Source organism: Leuresthes tenuis, unplaced genomic scaffold (genome assembly GCF_036924035.1).
Source record: "Leuresthes tenuis unplaced genomic scaffold, fLeuTen1.0.hap1 SCAF_19, whole genome shotgun sequence".
Lineage (NCBI taxonomy): Eukaryota > Metazoa > Chordata > Actinopteri > Atheriniformes > Atherinopsidae > Leuresthes > Leuresthes tenuis.
Window position 1 is genome coordinate 7,757,857 of NW_027325373.1, and position 20,697 is coordinate 7,778,553.

Here is a 20,697-nt window from a genome sequence, read left to right on the forward strand (position 1 = left end):
ATGAGGCATATGGAGACTGAGCAATATATATATATCATATATAAAGTATCAAGTTGAGCTTGGGCACCTGGCAAAGCACTCTTGAAGGGCGCAGTTAAAAAGTGTGGGGCAGCATACGGACAGATAAGAGACTTTGTAATACAAAGGACACAAACAGCGATTCGGAATAGATATGGTATAATACAGCTTAATATGCCGGAGTGAGAGAAAAAAGGTGAAAAAGAACAGAAATATGGGAAAGAATCAGTCTTACAAACCATTTTCTTTGCAGTTTTTGAACATGGGACTAAATAAATGGGAATAAATTATCTAGGTACAGGCTGCTAATAACAAAGTGCCTAAATATACCATCTAAAACTGATTATTTTCCAACTTGTCTGTTAGGTTTAGATACAACACAGCTTCCTTTCTTGAGATATTTGCCCTTTTTTACAGTAGAATGATTCTTAGTTCAGTGTCAGTGGCTTAACAAACAAAAAACATTCCTCTGAAAATGGTCAAGTAGAAGGACTGGGCTGAAAATAAGTGAAAAAGCAGTCAATGTCCCAAAAAATAAAAAAATAAATAAATTTCAAAGACCTTCAGAAAGCCTGGAGAACTATTGTTCATGACCTTAATAGATTACAATAAAGTCTGGCTGCTTAGAAATAAAATATGAAGAAATGAGGGGTGGCTCCAAGCTTCTGTACAGTGCTGAACATGTGGAATATGTAACAGAAGAAGAAAAATATTTCCAGAAAATAAGCTTAATAAAGAATTGCTGCATTTAAAATGCAGGTAAACGGTGCAAGAGAGTATGACCAATGTTCTTTCACCACTTCAGTTGTAAATAAGCTACATCACAACCAATCAGAGCTTTAGGTGGTCTGGTGATTCAACAAACACTTACCTATAGGAAGGAAATACAAGCTATGGAACACATTTTATCTATGTAATAAAAGTGACGATACACTGATGGTGCTTCCGTCTGTCATACTTCTAAAACCCCTCAATGTTTAGAGCCTGAGAGCAACAAACGAGAGCAGAACATTAATAACCCCTTACAAGTAAACAGGTGGTGTGTGTCCAGGAGTCACACACCTTTAACAATTACATTCGTGATTAAGTGCCTCTTGAAATTGTAAAGGTGCTTGGAAAGGTGGTGAAACCTAGGATATGGAAATGGGTGCAGTTCACTGCTGTTAGTTCTTCCATCACTCTATTTCAAAGAGTTGTATCAATTTTTATAATCAAAGTCCATTAGTGAAGTGACTAGCAGGTGTTCCAACCACAGGTTTACAAATACTTTCTACATACAGTGCATGCATACTATATGATTCTGCTTATCATGGAAAGTTTTTAAAAACAATGTGCAACTGTATCAGAAATGCATGGTTACTTTATTAATCAAATGTTAATCTGTGCACTTTTATGCATGTATTCAGCAAATTCTAAACTAACTGCTTTTATACATCACCACTGCAGTATTACATTACCAGCGAAAGACTACATTTTTTTCACTTTTTGGTAGAATGCCTTTTAAAACAGATAAATGGAAACACGAAGGCTGCCACCAACATTCATCTGAATTCAAAATGAGAATCAATCCTATGAACAACAATTAAGCTGAGAGGAAAGTTGATGCAGTCTACCGTGTTGTGCTTTGGATCCCATAGTTAAAAATCACAAAACTTTCAATATAGTTCAACACGTATTACAGTGAATGGGATTGCTAACACATTAAATTATTATTCTTGGACAAATGACATAATGGGCCATTTCCAGAGATCAAAATCAATGCATTACCTGCAGAATCTTAAAAACAGCTGAACCAGAACCATGTGCCCCATTTCTAATGTGAAAAACAAAATTCTAACATTATGTAAACAAATGCATGACCCCTTACAAGGCAATCAGAAAATTTGTGACGTGGCTTTAAATAATAGGCTGGCCCAGGGGCCCAGAGACATATGGTGTCTGGTGTACTGGGTAAAAGGAACAAGCACGGAGCACAGCTGACACCTGGTGGTTGATCGCTGCACCTCCCACACAACATATTCAAATCAGCACTGTTATAAATGTGTACACAGTACATCTACAACACTTCCTCAGTTTAATAACATCATGTACTATGCTTTTATTTCATTATCTGTAATAATGTTAACATTTTAATAATGTCACAGCAAGTGACACAGCTGTAATTAATCACATTAATGACTCAGTGTCAGAACCCTGCATCTCTGTGTGCTGACTCACTGCCATGGCTCGTTAACGTCATTAATTACACCTGTGTTGCACATGCCACGACAAGTCAACGTGTTAGCAAAAATCACACCATTGCTTCTAAAATGCAGTCAAAACAAAATGAAAGAGTGCTGCCCCTCTGGCATGACTTTAAGATTTCACACTTTGGTGCCACATGTAGCATGACGTTTCATACTAAAAGACATGACACAGTGATTCGAAATAGATATGGTATAATACAAAGCAGGGCCAAACTTATCAGCTGAAAAAAGACACTATAACGTCACAATTTGCCATAACATCCCCGACGTTGATACCCTGATAACTACATTAGGGTACAGGGATCTAACATTAGTAAAGGCATATGATTGGCAACTTCTGTAACTTTATGTTTCAACATGCAAATAAGATAATATCCAACTAAAATATGTTAATTTAGATGTACATTTTCTTTCAACTAATCAGATCTCAAAGTTCCCTGTTTTTTGTTTTTTTACTTTTGTCTGTAGCAAGTGCAGATTGTGGAGAAAGACCCCATGTAAAAACAAACATGCCACACCTGACAACACATGACAAAACTACGGTGTAACACCTGGGAAATTAACTCTACTCACAACAAGTGTGGGCGCAGCAGCCACCACACAGTAGAGGATGAGGGGCGGGACGAAGCTGGACTCCTCCGTGCCGGGGTATGGCTTCATTAGTTCAGCGTCATTGCAGAAGAAGCCCTGCACATGCACGCTGAAGAGGTCCGTGCACTCCATGTAATAGGCCAGCAGCACGGTGCCGGACATAATGACGAGCTGGAAGAAAAACATGCCAGGGGCAGATGGACGAAGAGGGGGGAGAAAAGTGAAGAAGAGGCAGACAGAGGAGAAAAATGTTGTTAGATGTAGGTCCACTGCACTGGATGCTGTCCGTGTTCAAGTTTTACTTAAAAAGTCAATTTCTTTAAGAGAATTGTTTTGTAGCGGATTCCTGAACGTCTCGCTCTGCTCCCTTCTGAGCTGTAACGAGTCAAACTGATCTGATACAAAACAACCACATAAATCCTCTAAAATGGCATCTTTCTCCCTCTCTTTTAGTCTGTTTCATGCTAACTCTGATTGTGTACATACACCACCCCACACCACCTTCACTTACCACCTCCCTTCCCTCACCCCCTCATCCTTTTATCCCACCAACATCATCTTTTGTCTCTGGCCTCCTTTTGCTGTTTCTCTAGACTCAGCTGCAGGCGGTTTTCAACACACTTATATAAAAAAAAAGAAAAAGAAGCATTGCTTATATATAGCATCTTTAGTTACTGATAATGAACCCACAGTGGGATAGAGGATTCACCACATGGCGCAGCAAAGATTTTAATGAGGTTTCTGAAAATCAGCTGCATTTGTGTCATTCACCCACTAACGTGTTCCTACTGCAACCATTCCAGGAAGCCTGCTTTGTCTGACATCAAAAGGAGGAGATGAGATGTTTTCATATTTAAAGCTATAAAATAAAGACCTTATGAGAGGAACTGGATGTGAAAGTAATAGGGCATCTTAGTCAGTCAAAATACTGCCAGCTGGAACTACTTTATGATGTGTGGTAATGCTAAATTAGCTTCAATATTAACTGGAGTGGCAAAGATATCTATCAGATTTAAAAACAGATAGCATCTAACATCTAATTAACCTCTGTTTACTGAAAACCTGTCAAATCTTTATACATATTCATTGAAGCAATGCTGGTGCCATCTCTGGCTCTAATAAAATAATATGGTCAAGTCGGTCTTTTGTAATACTCGAGTCCAACACCAGGTGTCGCCATGTCACTGTGATAAATTGTCAAGCAATTAGAGCAAACTTTTTTTTTACCGACACAAATGTATTTTCTAAAATTTTAGAAGAAAAATATGTAAAATATTAACTGTGGAAAATAGTGCAAATATCTTTCATTTTAGTCTCAATCCAAGTTCTTCAACTTGGCCTTATCCCTCAGGTTAGTCATTTGGAAGGTATAATTTCTCACAAGGTAGAAATTGTTTGGGGAATCCAGCTATCTAAATCGTCTCCTGCCACCTTTATTCAAGAGCTAGAAGACCTGGGTGACTTGAACTGAAGAAGACTTACGGCGAAACGTCCTCAAGAACCAAGAAGAAGTCCAGTTGCTTATTTAAACTCTTAAGAACACCATGACCTGGATGACTGAGAATCTACACTGACACACCAGGGTGACTTGATGCACACAATAAAGTGTCACTTTGCCCTTTTGATATAGAGGGGTGGGGCCAAAGAGGGATTGGACCTTCGTGTAAGAAAAGCTCATTTCAATCTTTGACTGAAAACAGAACAGATGACACCAGACAAAAGTTGAGAAATATTCTTAAAGCACAATCCGATGTTTGTTGGTGTCAAGCTTGATTATTACAGATCAGATACATTAACATTAAAACATTGATATAGTGCACGCTCTCCTCATTTAGATGGAACATCTTTTTGTCGTTTCAGGAAAAAGTTTGCCCTGTGGTCTGGAATAACGTCCAGGCAGACAGTATGTGTCATAGTAGCATCCTTGTGGCATTGAAATATAGTGACCGAGGTTATTGACCACACCCATCAGTGGTAATAATGCTGTGGCCTATCTGTGCATCAGGGTCAGAGGGTCAGTGGCTGCTGAAATCTCTGGCCCCTGAAATGTCCCTGTCCAGTCATTGGAGGCTTGACTCTTTACAGATAAGTAAAAGTTACAAACTGCGGCACTTCAAACACTTCTTACAACTAGAATGATGCTGTATTTTTGTGTTGTGGAAAAGAAGACAATGAAAGGGCAAAAAAGGGTTCCATTTGAATTTGGAAAAGACAATATTACATGTTCTTTTCAGGTAGATTTTTAAAGGATTTCAGCAGAAAACAACAAATGGCTGGTTAAATGTACATATAACGTGCAGAGAAAAATTGCCCCCTCTTTTCCAAATGTGGCCGCTATATGGAACCTGACTACCTTTGCCACTGCTGTGCATACATCAGCAGCGTAGCCTTTTGCAATACCTTTACATGATTTAAGTGACATACATTTTGAAAACAAAATATGGTACATGGCTTTTGCATCAGACATCAGCATCAAGGGAGAACAAGCAAAAACAGTTTTGCGTGTGGGACCCAAACTGGTCTTTATAGCCATTATGGTTTTAGGCAGTGATGGCAAGAGAGCAACTGTGTTGACAGAGAACAGGAGAGCAATGTTGGCACATGCATTTATGTGACAGATGGGCATTTCTGTGTGTTCCTGCATTTGCTGTGCAATATCTTACCTGGTTAGCAACTTTTTTTCATTTGATCCTGTTGTTACAAGGATACTATGCTGGGCAGAGCAATTTTACACTGTTCACATGCATTGTGACCACAAACAATCCAACTTCAGGAGACAGACTAAGAAATACAAGATGTATATGATTTTGTGTTCCTCTAGAAACAAGCTCCAGCAGATTAATCGGTTGTAGCTTGTAGCATTATTCATAGGTTTAAAATATGTAAATTCTCCTGCATGCAGAAATACCATGTAATACCCAGCAGGATCACATAATGATGTCAGGTTTATGTCGAAATGCATATAAAAAGGCTCTGGCGCTCCAAACTAATAACAGTTGTATTCATTCACCAACCTAACTTTAATACACTGAGTGCCTTAAAAAAAAAAAAAGAATTTTAATAAAATATTGAGATAGCTGGAAGATAAAAGCAGCATCAAGCAATCTCTGGACCATTCATTTCATATTCTTCCCAATTACAAACCCTCATCTTAATCCAAAATAAAGCAATAACTCTGCGCAGTATTTCCTTTATATCCCACCTCGTTCTGTTTCTCCACTGACATAAACAACCAATGACACGATAAGAGTCATCAAGCTGTTTCAAAAGACCAAAGAAGGTCAAATGAGAAAAACAATTTCAGCTTTTTCAGTTTGCTCTGACTCTTTGCTTCTCTCGTCAGCAGTCTGTTGCAGAACTTGTTTGGTTGTGAGTCAGTCCTGTAACTGCCATTTTAAAAAGATATAGAAGTGTGACAAATCTATTCAGAAGATGCTCTCTAAGCCTTGACGACTGCTCCCAGTTTCTGTGACTTTTTTTATTCACTGGCCTTTCTGTGGCAGTTCCACACCTGGACAAATGTCGCCTTCTCACACATGGCATACCTTATGGCTCCATTATATTCACTCCTCAGTCAGCGTCACGCTGTATTAGCTGTGTGAAGGGCAGACTGACAAGTCTGGCTGTCATAAAATGGCGATGTGAAGTAATTGCAGAGTGCCATTATTCTTCCACACTGAAGTGTACTATTTACCCTTTTTACATTAAAGTCTGGCAGGGTTTCTGGTGCAGCCATTTACAGATGGGTGAAAAAGGTAAAGATGCAAGTTAAAGCCAGGATAAAATGTATTTGTAAGGAGTTATTTGATCCACCACTTGCCAACAGAACCATTTTAGTGGGCCTTGCAATTGATACTCCAAATACAAAGCTCTACTTGTGAAATAAGACACCAATCTTCCAAAAGATATAACCTCATGTGGTAGTTTGATAATGGTGATTAAGAAAACTGTAATATACAAAAGTCCACAATATCCAACTGGGTTGAGATCTGGTTAGTGCATTTGATTAACATTAAGTTCATATTCCCGCATGTTCTCTAATTTTTAACTCTTAAAATGTACATTTATTTCTGTGATGAGGGGCTTCTACACTTCAACATCCTTCTCTGCATAAATGTTAGGGAAGGTCCTTGCCGGTGTCTGATCACATTCTGCACTGACAACCTCACTTACCTGAGAAGAGTTTTCTTACACATCAACCAGAGAGCCCTGGCTCTGCACCAAGGCATCCTCCTTTGAGGGAAACTTTAAAAACACCTCCACTGGGATGTGTTTGGAAAGCATTCTGATCAGGTGCCCAAACCACCCAAACTGACCTGTTTTATTGTGAAAGAAAATTTTTCTCTTCATAAGCACAGATTTACCATTTTGATTCCATTTGTCTTTATTCTATAATTCTAAGTAACTTAAACACAGTCAACGTAATCTTACCACAATACAGACCTTCTGTAATTAAATTCCATCACTTCAATTCTGTGTATTTTTTCCCTCCTCTTCCCTTTCAATTCAATATCTTTTTTATCATCAAAGCCATCAGTCATCTCCTCCCTCACACTGTGAAAACAACCAGAAAGCTGTTATATAAATCCAACAGAGAGTCCTAGATTTTAAATTCACTGTCATGTTATGTTAGTAGACTGGAGAAAAAGACTGACAGAAATAGACATCTAACCCTGACCTGTCAAGCTTTAGACCGTGATATTATACCTATGTTGTCAAAATTGTCTTGAAGTGACAATGAAGACTCTTCTCTCCTGATTTCCTTTCTTTTTTTGCTTTCACAGCCCACACTGGTAAATGAGCTGAACTTGGTCTTTAAACTTATCCTGTTTTAATATGTTAATTGGAAACTTAAAAAGATATCAATGACATCAACATTTTTGCGATTTTCAACTAATATTTATCCAACGCTGCTCCTTCATCCACGAGACACAGCTACCAACATGTTTGCACTAACTGGATCATTTTTGACAAAAAAAAACCCAAGTTTTTCCATCACTTCGACATTTTTTAATCTTTTGACTGGTTGAATAATGTATATTATCCTTAAAGAAGTCTTGGTAGCGCTTTTTCAAGTAATTTTTCAACTAATGCCCACATCTTTGTGAATCAAATAATCTTAATCAGTGTATTTCCATTTTCTTCTCAAATTTCACAGCTTCCCTCTATGGCTCTGCCTTTAAGCAAAATTCAACTTCCTTCGTTTTAATTTTTCTTTATCCTTACTGCCCGTCTGTTTTTCTCATCCCTCATGTCGCAGCATCCTGTTTTCTATCCCAGTTTTTTCATCCTATTCTAATTTTTATACCATTTAATCTCACGGCCTTGTTGTCCTCCCAATGTAAGAGCAACTATAACAGCAAATGGCAGATAAAATGGCAGATTAAAGAAAAGCAACAAGTTACATGTCTAAATAAACAAATCACCACAAATAAACATCTTCCCTGTCACACTGCCTCTGGCACTGGACGACAGTACACATCCCAGCTGCTCCAATCAGAGCACTTCCTTCTGGTCATGTGACAGCAGCGTCCTTCTGCCTTTCTGCGCTCGTGACAGGCAGGGTGAGTAAGAAAACGAAAAAGAAAAAATGAAACAAGGAGACACGAGACAAAGCGACACATGGGAGGACAAAGAAGGAAAGGGAGGAAAAGCTTGTGTGGCACCAAGAGAAAAACAGGATAAAGGAGAGACTGAGGGAGGAAACAGGTTCAGCAGAGATGCAGGAGAGAAATGAGGCTTTGATGAAATGACAGACATCAAAAAACAGGGATGGGCTAAATGAGACAGGGAGATAAGTGGGATACCTTTGAAAACTGACAAAAAAAAAAGAACAGAAAGCAGAGTGATTAAAATTAAAGAAAGCTTGCTGCTCAGGGGGATATCAGCGTCTCTCAAGAGAGCTGTGCTTATTCTCTACTGTAATCTTAGATAATATAGATGGGATTTAATACTGAGATTGTGATGACAAATGCCTCAACAACAGGGAAATTATGAATTGGAAAACAGATGTAAATGTTAATGAAAATGAAGGGCGATATATTAAAACAAATGGAAATTCATGTAAATTAGACTCAGTGACAAGATGTACAATGTCCTTATAGATGTAAATACTACATTGCATTAATTAAAGAGAGCAAGACGAATCGGTTGACTGATGCATATTCAAAGTGTCATCATTATTATTACATGGGATTATGTCTGCTGTACATTTAAGATTGGTATAATAGTTAACATAGATTACTTTACATCCGGAAATAGCGGAATGTTGGAAGTGCAGTGGGGCCCAGTCTTCCTGCCCCCAATACAGTGTCCTTGAAGCTTCCAGGTGGTCACATACATTATATTTATGTAATCAATAACTGTGGGCATCTGAAGTCAATATCTCAGATATTCAATATCAAAAAAGGAGAATAAAGTTAGTCAGAAAATATGAGTGTTGCGAAAGGCAGTAAGAGAGGCGTGAATTTAATCCAGTTCAAACCCATCCGACACTGCTGTGCAAGATAACTCCTCACCAAAGTGTGTGTGAATGTGTCAGAGTAAAACGCATAGAGAGAGATAGAGAGGAGGAATGTAAAGTGTCCCGAGACATCTCTCTGATTAAGAATGTTCAGCTGACACTACAATTAAATATGAAGAAGCTGCAGAGCTCTTACACGCTCACAAACACACAGCTTCCCACTCACTCCAATACTTTATGGTATCTGGATAGCGGCATATAAATTACCAGAGAAGGTCATGTGCTAATGGCTAAATAAAGTCAGACACACACACAAGCACATGCTTCTTTCTGTGTTCCTGAGGGGTTGCTTCACTGACATTATGCATTCCCCATGCATTCTCTTGCCTGTACCTTAACCCTCACAACTGAATGTCTAACCCCAACCCGAACCAATGACTTACCCTAAAAGCAAGTAGTCTGCACTCAAGGGAAGTTTAATTAAGTCCTCATAGGTTGGTGTGCAGTCAGATTAAACTCTATTCATTTCAAAGGTGACGTATTGTGGAAAAATCCCTATTTTCTGTTCTCGGGAGCATATATTTGGGTGTCTGAAGACCGGCAAGATTGAGGCCAGCTTCTCATGGAAATGTTCTGTTGTCAACTGTACTGAGAATGCTTTCTGGTTGAACAGTTAAATTCTGTAATGCAGCAACATCCAGCTGTGCGGATAAGGGAGTAGCTGCTGACTTCACCAAAGGGGCGGGGTTGAGCACTTGCAAAGTCTCTACCTCAAAAACAGTCTCTACCTTAACAAAGAGGTATCCAGAGGTCAGACATGGGCCACTGTGCTTAAACCAACAGATATTCTGGCGAAAGCCTGTCGTATACATCTGAATAAGATCACAGTGTCGAATTGTTAAAAAGGGCATAATATGACACCTTTAGAAGAGTAGGTGTGTCCAAACTTTTGCATGGCACTTCACCTGCAAATTCTTCCCAAAAGCATGCACACACAGCCTCTTACCTCCACAAAGATGAAGCATGGGATGATGGAGTAGCTGCGTAGGGTGTTGTTGGATGCCATCTTGTCTCCTGTCGGGATACTTGTGCTCTCAGGGTTAACAGCAGCTCACTCTGCAAAGACACAGAATCATCAAGAGTCAGTTTTCATTACTTGATCATGACAGATGTGCGCTCATGTAAATCAGACTAGATATCGACCGATCACTAACAACTACAAGATGTATTAGCACGAAGGATTATTCTATTACAAAGATTTGATGTCAGCATATTGAAATTTCCAGTATCTCACTACGATAAGCTTTGATTGCAGTGTTTTTGATGGGAATATTTCCCCCTGGTATATTTCATCTGCATAGCAGCTGGATGTCATGGTGAAAACCCAGAATTTTTCTTTAACATAAATTTTAGCATCAATTTTCGTCATGGCATTAGGATGGTTAGATACTAAGGAAATAACACTGTACATTTTATATACTGTGTAACCAACAAACAAAACAAACTTTTTCGATTTTTCCTTTGCAAATTCTTTGTAGGGTGTCCCAAGAACTCTTAAGATCACAAAATGCAATACAAAACCCAGCGATTACACAGAATACCATTCCATCAGTCAGCTTTACTATGATGTTGATATAGGTCCTGAAATGATGTTATACTAATACTAATCATATTAGATTTTTTAATAAGACGACAAAACAAAAGCTAGACACAGAAGTGCCTCTATTATCATATTTTGCAATTCTTTGCATTGACTCTTTCATCTTATTTAACTAAATTTTTTTTAAAATGGCATAGTCATTCCCCACAAAGAACAGTAACTTCATCAGTGAGTGGATGAAACAAAAATACAGTAAAGAGAATACTGAAAAGATAAAGCTTCTGTGTTATTTGAATTTCTTCCTCGAAATGAGAGTCTGAAATGGCTTCTTGCTCATGCAAGTCATAAATTTGTGACGGCACAAACAAGAGGTGTGGATTACAGTAGGTGTTGATGGAAAGCCATAAATGTCAATATTTGTGGAAGCAATTTTTTGATTTATTACTATTAATCAAAGTTCCCTCCCGCTACCACATCAAATTGTCATAAATGTGTTATGAGGCTGTAATTGCCATTAATTCCCCATTAAAGAATAAAGTTCCCGATTTAAGCTTATGTTTGCTTATTGCGCAGTCCCTGAATAATGAACGCAGCGAGCATGGAATGGAGTGTGAAGAGGTTTGTTAGAGCAAAGATGGCGCCAGTATTTCCAGCTGTAACATTTATTTTTTTGTACAAGAGAATGAACTTTCACCCAGCAGTGGCTGCTGATTTTAACCACTAGAGAGCTGACTGAGACATATTCCAAAAGTAATAAATGTTGAAACCTACAGAGGATTTCTCCTCTTGGAGCAAGGTAGCACAAAATCCTGCATCAATCTTTTTGAGACATGCTGCTGCCATTAAATTCTAGATGAGCTAATATTTTTTAATGACATAGTGAAATGTGACACCTTCCATATTTGATAGGTCTTTATGTTCTATTGTGAATAAAATCTTGGTTTTTGAGATATTCAAATCATTGCATTCTTTTTGAATTTACATTTCACACCGCAACCCAGCTCTCCAGAGACTAGAGTTGTAATACAGATGCTGAAAGATTTACCCACACTCTTTTACAATTAAACAGGTGCTTTCATGGGCATATACATTCAGTTAGGTTCAGACGTAACTGACTCCGACACATATTTTTCAGCTGTTTGCCAAAATATATTCAAGTTGAATATAGTTGAATCATTATTAAGGGCTTAAAGTCTCAATTTAATTTAAGGGTATTCTTGTAAAAAAAAGTGCAAGGGTTTAAGGATTGCAGTTCCTTGTTTTTTCTGGTACTTTTTCGGAAATTCTCTGCCACACAAAGAAAAGTCTTTACTGCAGTAGTCTGCAGTTCTTTTTTGTACTTAATTCTTACTTCAGCAAATGAACTTAAGCTTGATCGAGCTGAGATCAGGTGATCGACTCAGCCACTGCAGAATATTCCACTTCTTTACCTTCAAAAACTTCTGGATCACTTTAGTCATTCAGCATGGTTACATGCAAAGTTGAGCTGAGCTACTGCTACAGCTTGACTTGGCCATTTAATTAGACCACAGTCCTTGTCAAACTATACATGAACGGGAGGGAAACTGGACTGTATGCAAAAATGTTCATGTCATTCTATCGCTTTTAACTTTCCCCATGGAAGATCCTCATACTTGTATGTATTGCTGAAGTCACTGCACAGACTTTGTCTTTAAGAAATCTGAATGGTGGTTTTGTCAGATGAGGCTGCGGCTATAAAAATCAGAATTTTACTAGAGCAGAGTGACAGTCTGGAAATGGTTTAAGTGACAGCAAGTGGGCACATAGTCCTAATGGGCTGTTTATATATGTTAATGAGAGCAGCTTTACTGCAAATTCAGCTGTACTAATATACACTTACACTTTAGTGTTGCATGTGAGCGCCTTTGCCCATTTGAGCTTAGCTGAATGTATGCATGCCATTCTTATCCAAACTGCAACTACACTGTCTGGGCCCGTTAGTCCGGTTTAGAATAGCTCGATATTGTACAATTTCAGTTGGATAATTGTCTCTGTTGTGCTGTCCAACCAACTTCTTTTGGCTGCTTGAGAAAGAATACTGCATATGTTCCTGAACTCAAATGTGGATGTGAAAACCCTAAAGTTAAAGTTGATTCCACACTTAGGCCTATATGCATTTCATACCTAAAATTTCATAGACGTTTTGGTGAAAGTCAAATTAACACATTATGTCAGTGTTACCCTGTCAAGAGGAACGTACTGTATTAGGCATACTATTATGACAGTCACTTTTATTAGTTGTATTATAATACCAGAATGAGACATTTCCTCTCCTAATTTAAAACCTCACACTAAGTTTCACTGGTCCCTCAAACACTTCAATCTCCCTCAGTCATTAGAAACAGTCAGCCAGTGATGTTGGCAAGTCTAATCAGCCCCTAAGTGTCTGTCACATCTCATTTAACACTCCATCCTGGCTACTCAAATTGACATTAGATAGCAACATCTGACAGTCAATCAGCATTACAGCTCTGAGGGTGCTTGACTTGAGTTTCAGCTAAACAAAGGTCTGTCAGTGTAAATTAAACCAACAGTTACAATTCACCACAGCATTGTGAATGTGTGACTGCAGGTAAAACACGAGGTACTTTTTTGTATCCACAAAAGAGCATGTTGCGATTTATCTTTGCTTCTCTTTGAAGAAGATCAGTGCAGACCTTAAGTCACTGTCACTACCGAAACAGAAGCATCTCACTCTCCTGTTAAAGGACACTTCAGTTGAGTGGATACCTGTCAGGTGAGGTTGAACGATGTCTTCCATTATTATGGATGGTCTCCCAGTTCCCTGAAACTGCAAGCATCAACTAAAAAAAGACTTGCATGCCTTACAAGGCTTGTATAAATCTCCAAAAATTCATTAGCAAAAAAATATAGCCTAGAGATTCATATAATCCATCCCAGTACACATTGGAAACATCAGCCTCCATTGACTGAGTAACTTTTCAGATTAAAATAAGGTGAGAAAAGACAGCCAGAGTGGAATGAATGCTAATAATTGTGGTAAAAAAATAAAAAATAAAAAGCCATCTGAGTTAAATGGCCATATTAATCCAATTTACACTGTTACATACAAATTACTTTAAAACCCAACACTAAGGATCAAATTCAATCATGTCTGCAGCTTGCTCCAAAGAAAAAAACCCCTTTGGGTTAAGCAGGACGGAATATCTGCTTTAAAATTGTGATACATTATTGTACAATCACAATACACATGGGCTAGTTGCACTACTATACCATACCTTACACTGTGGTAGCTGGAAATAAGATATGTTTAAAGGGTGCATTCATACAGCTCAGTGCAGCTCAAATACAAACCTCATTTCAACGAAAGTTGGAAAATGTTATGAAAAACTTTTTCATCATACCAGTTTAATTATATGTAGAGAGCACAAACAAATTTTAAATAAATGCCAGCAACACACTCAAAAAAAGTTGAGTGACACATAGAAAGACAAAAAAAGTCTATAGAGTATAAAAGTAACACTTTCCTGGAAGATTCTAAAATCTGTAGAACAACTGGTGACAGGTGAGGGTGTCATGATAAGGTATAAAAGAAGCATCCACCAAAGTCTTCTTCTTTCTGAATAAGGATGGGTTGTGGCCCACCACTTTGACTTAAAGTCCATCAGATACTCATTGATCAGTTCCAAAGAACATTTTCAGTAGCATCGTTGGTCTTTCAACATCTACATTGTATAATATTGTGAAAAGATTCAGGGAGCCTGTGGAAATCTCAGTGTGCGAAGGCCAAGGCCAGAAGCCAGAGTTGAATACATGTGAGAACCTTATTGAACCCTCAGGTAACACTGCACTAAAATCCATCCTGCCAGCTTGATCAATATAGTCACATGGACTCAGAAGAACATGAAAACAGTGCACTGCTGCATCCAGAAATGTAACCTGAAATTGTAAAGACAGTTTTTCTGGCCAAAAATCAAATTTCAGATGGAACAAAATACATCTGTCATGTGTTCTGTGGTCAGATGAGTCCATGCTTCAACTGCTTTAGGGAAAAAATTTACTTCAGGTTCTATTAGCAATGATAAAGTGATTAAAGAATTGTGGGGGTTTTTTCGTTCAGGGTAAGAATCATCAAAGTGAGAATTAAATCAAAGTTGCTGTGATATTATTCTGAACCACAAGAAAACCCAGCAAACAAAATACATCAACCAGCCCCAAAATTCAAATTACTGACAAGAAAAGCACTACAATTCAATATCCAGCTAGGAAACCTGGGCTCCAGACATTCCTATGGCATTTACTTTGACAGCTCCCACCCTATTGGACATCCTTAAAGACCAGACACAATGTGGTAATAAAACTCCCCCATAAAGACAGTTCTTAAATGGCTGAAGGGGCACAACAAAGAATCCATGCGTCTAGCCAGCCTCCAAACTCTCCAGATCAAGCTACTTGAGCATCCACAGAGGTGTCATGTTAGCACCCACAAGAAACAAAGACTCTCACAGGTCCTCTCCCTCCTTAACATTGGAATTCAAAAAAGGCTACAACTAAATCCCCAACCCCTTCACTCATGGGCTCCATGTTCACTTCCTCTTATACTGTGATAAAAGGTTTACAGTGCAATCATAAGCCAAACAGCCAGCTAAAAAAATGTGTCTTCATTTTAGGTTAACAGTGCATTTGAAAGCTTTGTCTGAGTGTCAACAGGCATCAAGTCTGTATTAGATACATTATTAGCGTTCATTGTCCTCAACCAGTTTCTCCAAACGGGATGCTGCAAGATTTGTTCAAAAGCTTTCTTGATGTTTTGGGAATTTGCTTTGAGTTAAGAAAAAAATAAAAATAAAAATTCTAATCATGGCAACAGTTTAGTCTGACAAGCATTCTACTTGAGTTTGATTTGGTACGTGTCGTAATGGAAGAGGGGCGTGTGTGAAATCAACAGACAGAGGCTGAGCTGTACACAGCTCTCGAGAAATACAAGATTTGACCATTTTGGATGGTAAAAAAAAATCCTGAATAAATAAGTGAATTGGTTGCCAAAAAATAATTAGATAATTAGATAAGTTTGCAACCCTCTGACCTGCACCTCAAATTGATGCAAATGAAGAGCAGCCTAAGTGAAACTGCATCTCAATGGAGCCCTTGCAGAAAGAATTTTAACGATCTTTACAAAGACAATGAATGGGAAGCATAGAAATTATTGAATCGACAGACATGTATCATAAGTATGCAAGATCCTTTGGAAGTAGGCGGGTGAGGAAATGTATTTTCCCATTATGAATAACAGAGGTTGTGAGGTAGAGGCACAGGTGTACTGCTTTTGTATCCAACAATGTGTGATTTGGCAGCTCAGTTAATAATTATTGAGTTGATCTAACTCAACTGTACAGACTAGGAAATGTCTTGTTTTTTCTCCTGTTCTTACACCGTCTACCTTTGAATTCATTGGCCTTCCATTTCTACCGTTTTGTCAGACAGTATTACGTTTGAGACATATGGAAAAGGTGCCCCCTGATGTTGGCAATGAAAAGGCTGTCGCTTGATTGAGCTACAAAGTTTGCATTAAGGGACCGAAGGAGTCGGACTAGGTCAAGTTTAAAAAAAATTTTTTTTTTTTTTAAAAACTCACTTTTTTTTTGGCTTTGAGACCACTGTTTGTACCTTTTGACATTCCCCTGTGAGAGAGTGATTTCTTGTGACTTATCATTCTCTCTTATTTCCTACCAACACACTCAACAAAAATTAAATAAATAAATCAGGACTGCCTAAATATTAGAAGAACTTGTGATGCGTTGAAAATTACTGTCCATTATTGTTCCAAGTGTTACAAAAACCCTAAGGAGGTCTTTTGATAGATGCTTAAAAATTATGCATCTTGAATATTTTTTCCACTGCTCTAGGGGTCAAAAACACAAAAGAAAACAGATTACAAGAATAGAAGAATAGTGACAGTTTAACTGGAGCACAGATGATTTCACTGGAGGCTCTGTGACTGATGATTCAAATCAAAAAAATGAAGCCAACTGCACTCGGTGTGAAAGAGTTTTCACCACATTAATTTATTTCTCTCGCACAACAAAACGGCCTTGCAGCTGTGAGATATATACAGATATATACTATACAGCTATAAACAACTGGACCGAGGCACAGTAAAGTAATGTGTTTTCATATGCTTTTTCTGACGCCCGAAGGACATCGCATTTTCAAAAGACGTTCCAAAAATCTCAACCATGGAGCATTTTCATTCAAGTTCTACGAGCCAGTTAATTACAGTTGGATGAAAGGTGATCAGATCGTCTTCCCAAAGGGAAGCTCATCACACGAGCGGTCCACAGGCCTGGCCAGGATTCATCAGTGTCTCTTCCACCGAGCCACTCGACAGTGATGACTTTGTCTCGATGTGACTGATCTCCTCTTGGAGACAGCAGGAGCTGGCTGTAAAATATTGAGCCCAGAAATATCACATCTGAATGACAATCTCCTAGTCTCCAGCTGAGTTGTTCTGCCGGATTATGCCAAGCGCGAACTACCTGTCACAATGATGGGGTTCAAGATAGAGCTGAAATACAGCAGCGAGACATGGAAAAATGAGTCTGTTCCTCCCACTATCACTGCTGACATGCTGTTGATGTGGCCACAATTTGGCCTTTTCTCCTGCACTTCAGCAGAATCACAGCAAATAAGTAAATGTGTGATCTGTAAGCAAAGGCAAAATCACTTTACAGATGCTGTATTTAACTTTTTGGAATAGCTTGTTTCACTGAAGATGACACAGCAGTAACAGGCATTTCATCAGAACTGAAGAGCAGTCTAGAAATGTTCTTTGAGTGACCATGAGCCGATATAATGTCTTAATGAACCGAGTTTCAGGACCAATTTAACCAACCATGTGACAGAAGAAATACATATGAATGAGAGCTTCACTGTTGATTTAGCCGTTTTTGATATACTGCATGTGTGAGCAAAGGGAGCGGAAGAAGCTAACACGTAAAGCACTGGACAAAAACAGTGTCATGATGACAATGATGGAGCTGCATACCTAGCAAACAGATCACCCGTAACAACAAATAAATATCCTGAGCTATAATAAAAGTAGCAACAGGGTGAGCACATTTTTCTCTGACAGAGATTGCCAAAATGAAAGCGATATCATCTCATTCCCTCCATTTAAATGTTGACTGAGAAACTCTTGCTACAGCTGCTGTTTGCTGCTCACAGCTCCTTTCACATTTGCTGCACAGCCCAGTGAAGTGATGGCGATGAAAGGGTGAACGAGAATAAACATTCTTTCACATCATTACTTGTGAAAGGCTTGCAACTTTTTCAACAGTAGAGCATCCACATTTCAGGCAGGTCAGGTAACATTGTTATGTTGATCTGAGATGAGGGGTGAATATTTAAAATTGGAATTGTGAAGTTTTGTTTTACTTATTTTTTTGATCAGTTTAGTTTTTCTTTCACATTATCTGTATGGAGTTGGCAAAGACATGGTAGTTGTGTTGCTGCTGAAATCCTGTGTAGTTTAAGTGGTAGTTGAAGTGTGGTTTAAGAATCGATAAAGAAACAGGACAATAAGAAGCATTTAAAATGGCACCAGTATGAATAAAGTTGTGTCAATTCCCATCTCAACACCTGAGGGACATATCTTCAGCTTCGTAAAGCCACAAATATACTTGCCTTTTTCAACTTTACAGACGGTGAGATGAGGTCAGCTTTTGCTGTTCCATTTGGATACGCATACCATACTTCCCTGTATGACTTCTATGATGGAAACAAGCCTCATCACCAGCTAACTCAAAACTGTGGGGCGCTCCGAAAAGCCACAGGTTTGTGAAGAAATTCTCTATTGTTTAATCAACACATAAATCAGCTTCCACATTTGACTCATGGTGTCACATGTAACTGTTTTAAATGGTTTCTATGCTCAGCTTACAAGAAATGGTCATTAGTCAAGGAATTTTTCTGAAATCACTACTAAGAAAGAGGCTTGTTTAATAACAGGATATATAGATCTCGCTTTGCTGTGCCTCTTCCTTCTCAGCTGCTGACTGCACAACAGCACACAGACACAGACACAGAGATGTCCCATGGCTAACACTCTTGCCAACAGAGCATCTTTGCTGCTATAAATAGTTTTCAATCTTCCCTTGTAGCTTTCTTCAAAGTGCTCCCTGGAAATTTTTTTTTTCTTTCAGACCGTAGAGAAAGATTTGTATTACTTGGCTCACAAAGCCTCCGTTTATAACTTTTGCCAACACCAAAGTCTAAAAAACATCCCGGAACTGACAATCCCAGCCATCCATTTTTCCAGTCCTTCGAGGAGCACCACCGCAAACGTTCTGCTCAAAAAAGCAAGCATGAGCATGAACGTAAACGTGTGTTAATATTAAACGACACTGTCATCTTTCCAACCCAATGCCCACCGCAGAGCCAAGCGTCATGCAGGGCACCGGCTCAGAGAGGGAAGAGCACAGAAAATATTAGATAAAAAAGACAGAAGTAGAAAACTGGTTTATGTCTGCGTTTCATTTGGGAAACAAGAACTTCTGCTATGCCTACTGGGATGTACAGCTTGTCTTTATGAATGTGTTCTCCTTTATCTGTCAGACACAGATTCTACATTTCATGAAGATGCTCATAGTAAATTTATATGAGACAATTCAATGCAAATAAAATGAATATCTTCGGGCACATTTCACTCTTCAAGCTATTTCAATTTCTGTCACTGCATCCACTTTGCCTCAAAGTAATGCAAAGGGAATTGATTACAAAATGTAAAATCAGGATGAAAATATGAAAAATGACCACAGTGGACAAAAAGGAAAATCAACAGATAAAAAAGAAAAGAAAAGGACACAATTAGTTCCTTTGAAATACATGAGGAGAACAACAACAGACTGAGTCTGACAGAGTGATTGTAAGGGAAATATGAAACTCAGACACTGACCAACCACAAGCAGGGGATGTCATTTTTCTGTGTAGGAGGGATGGAGAGCCTCATATGTCTGTGCCCAGGGGCCCACGGTCTACGCTGTCCATGATCATAACTCAGACTCCTTTCTTTTCAGGCAAATTTAATTATCTCCCATTTTTCGTCATGAAAATCACACACACTCAAACTATACAGTAAGTCGTTACATTTCTTTAGCTCACTGCTCTTCTATAACATTCTTTTTTTAGATTCCTTCATCATGCAGTACGGCATTTACTGATAGTTCAAAGGGATGCTAATGGATAAACTAGACTGCATTAAATTGCACTTGTTTTATAACAATACATTTTTTGTCTACATTCAAAATTAACAGAACTGCTCAAGTTTAAGCAGTGAACCGATACCGCAGGAGTGGTGGTTGCCGTTTTATAGCCCAACAAATGTTATTAGTGAACAATGCTTTCAATCATTTGCATATGTATGAATGCAAATTTTTAAACAGGGAGAATACACGTCTTTCTCTGCATTTTCACCCCATGTTTTAAATGCTCAGTGATGCATTGCAAGTTTTTCTCACGCTGCCTCAGCATCTCAAGATTTCCGTCTATATTTAGATCAAACAGGCTCTTGATCTATGACTATTCAGCTATTTCAGAACCATCACAAAACAATGTCTGCCGTCTTCCTGGCCAGCTGAAGATAAAGAAAACTTTCCCTGCTCACATTTCTCAATATTCTGACAGTAAGCTACTGTGCTGTTGTAACTGCTCATCACCCTCGAGTTAGTTGATTTAAAACTGAGGGTTAAAAAAAAAAAAGGCGCCGGTAAGTCTGTAGATTAGTTTTCGTTATGCATGAA

The 20,697-nt window shown here is 38.5% G+C and overlaps 2 protein-coding genes across 3 annotated transcripts in view; both read right to left on the reverse strand.

Annotated features, from left to right (window-relative positions):
• snx30 (sorting nexin family member 30) overlaps positions 1-20,697 on the reverse strand; it is a 360,763-nt gene that overhangs the window by 203,470 nt on the left and 136,596 nt on the right. The gene's annotated exons all lie outside the window — the stretch shown is intronic.
• Positions 1-20,697, reverse strand: part of plppr1 (phospholipid phosphatase related 1) — a 39,844-nt gene that overhangs the window by 15,007 nt on the left and 4,140 nt on the right. Inside the window, exons 2-3 of the mRNA XM_072371298.1 lie at positions 10,325-10,434; positions 2,838-3,026 (exon numbers count right to left, since the gene is read on the reverse strand). Coding sequence (XP_072227399.1) covers positions 2,838-3,026; positions 10,325-10,384 — 249 coding nt within the window. The 5' untranslated portion in view covers positions 10,385-10,434. The remainder of the gene's footprint in view (positions 1-2,837; positions 3,027-10,324; positions 10,435-20,697) is intronic.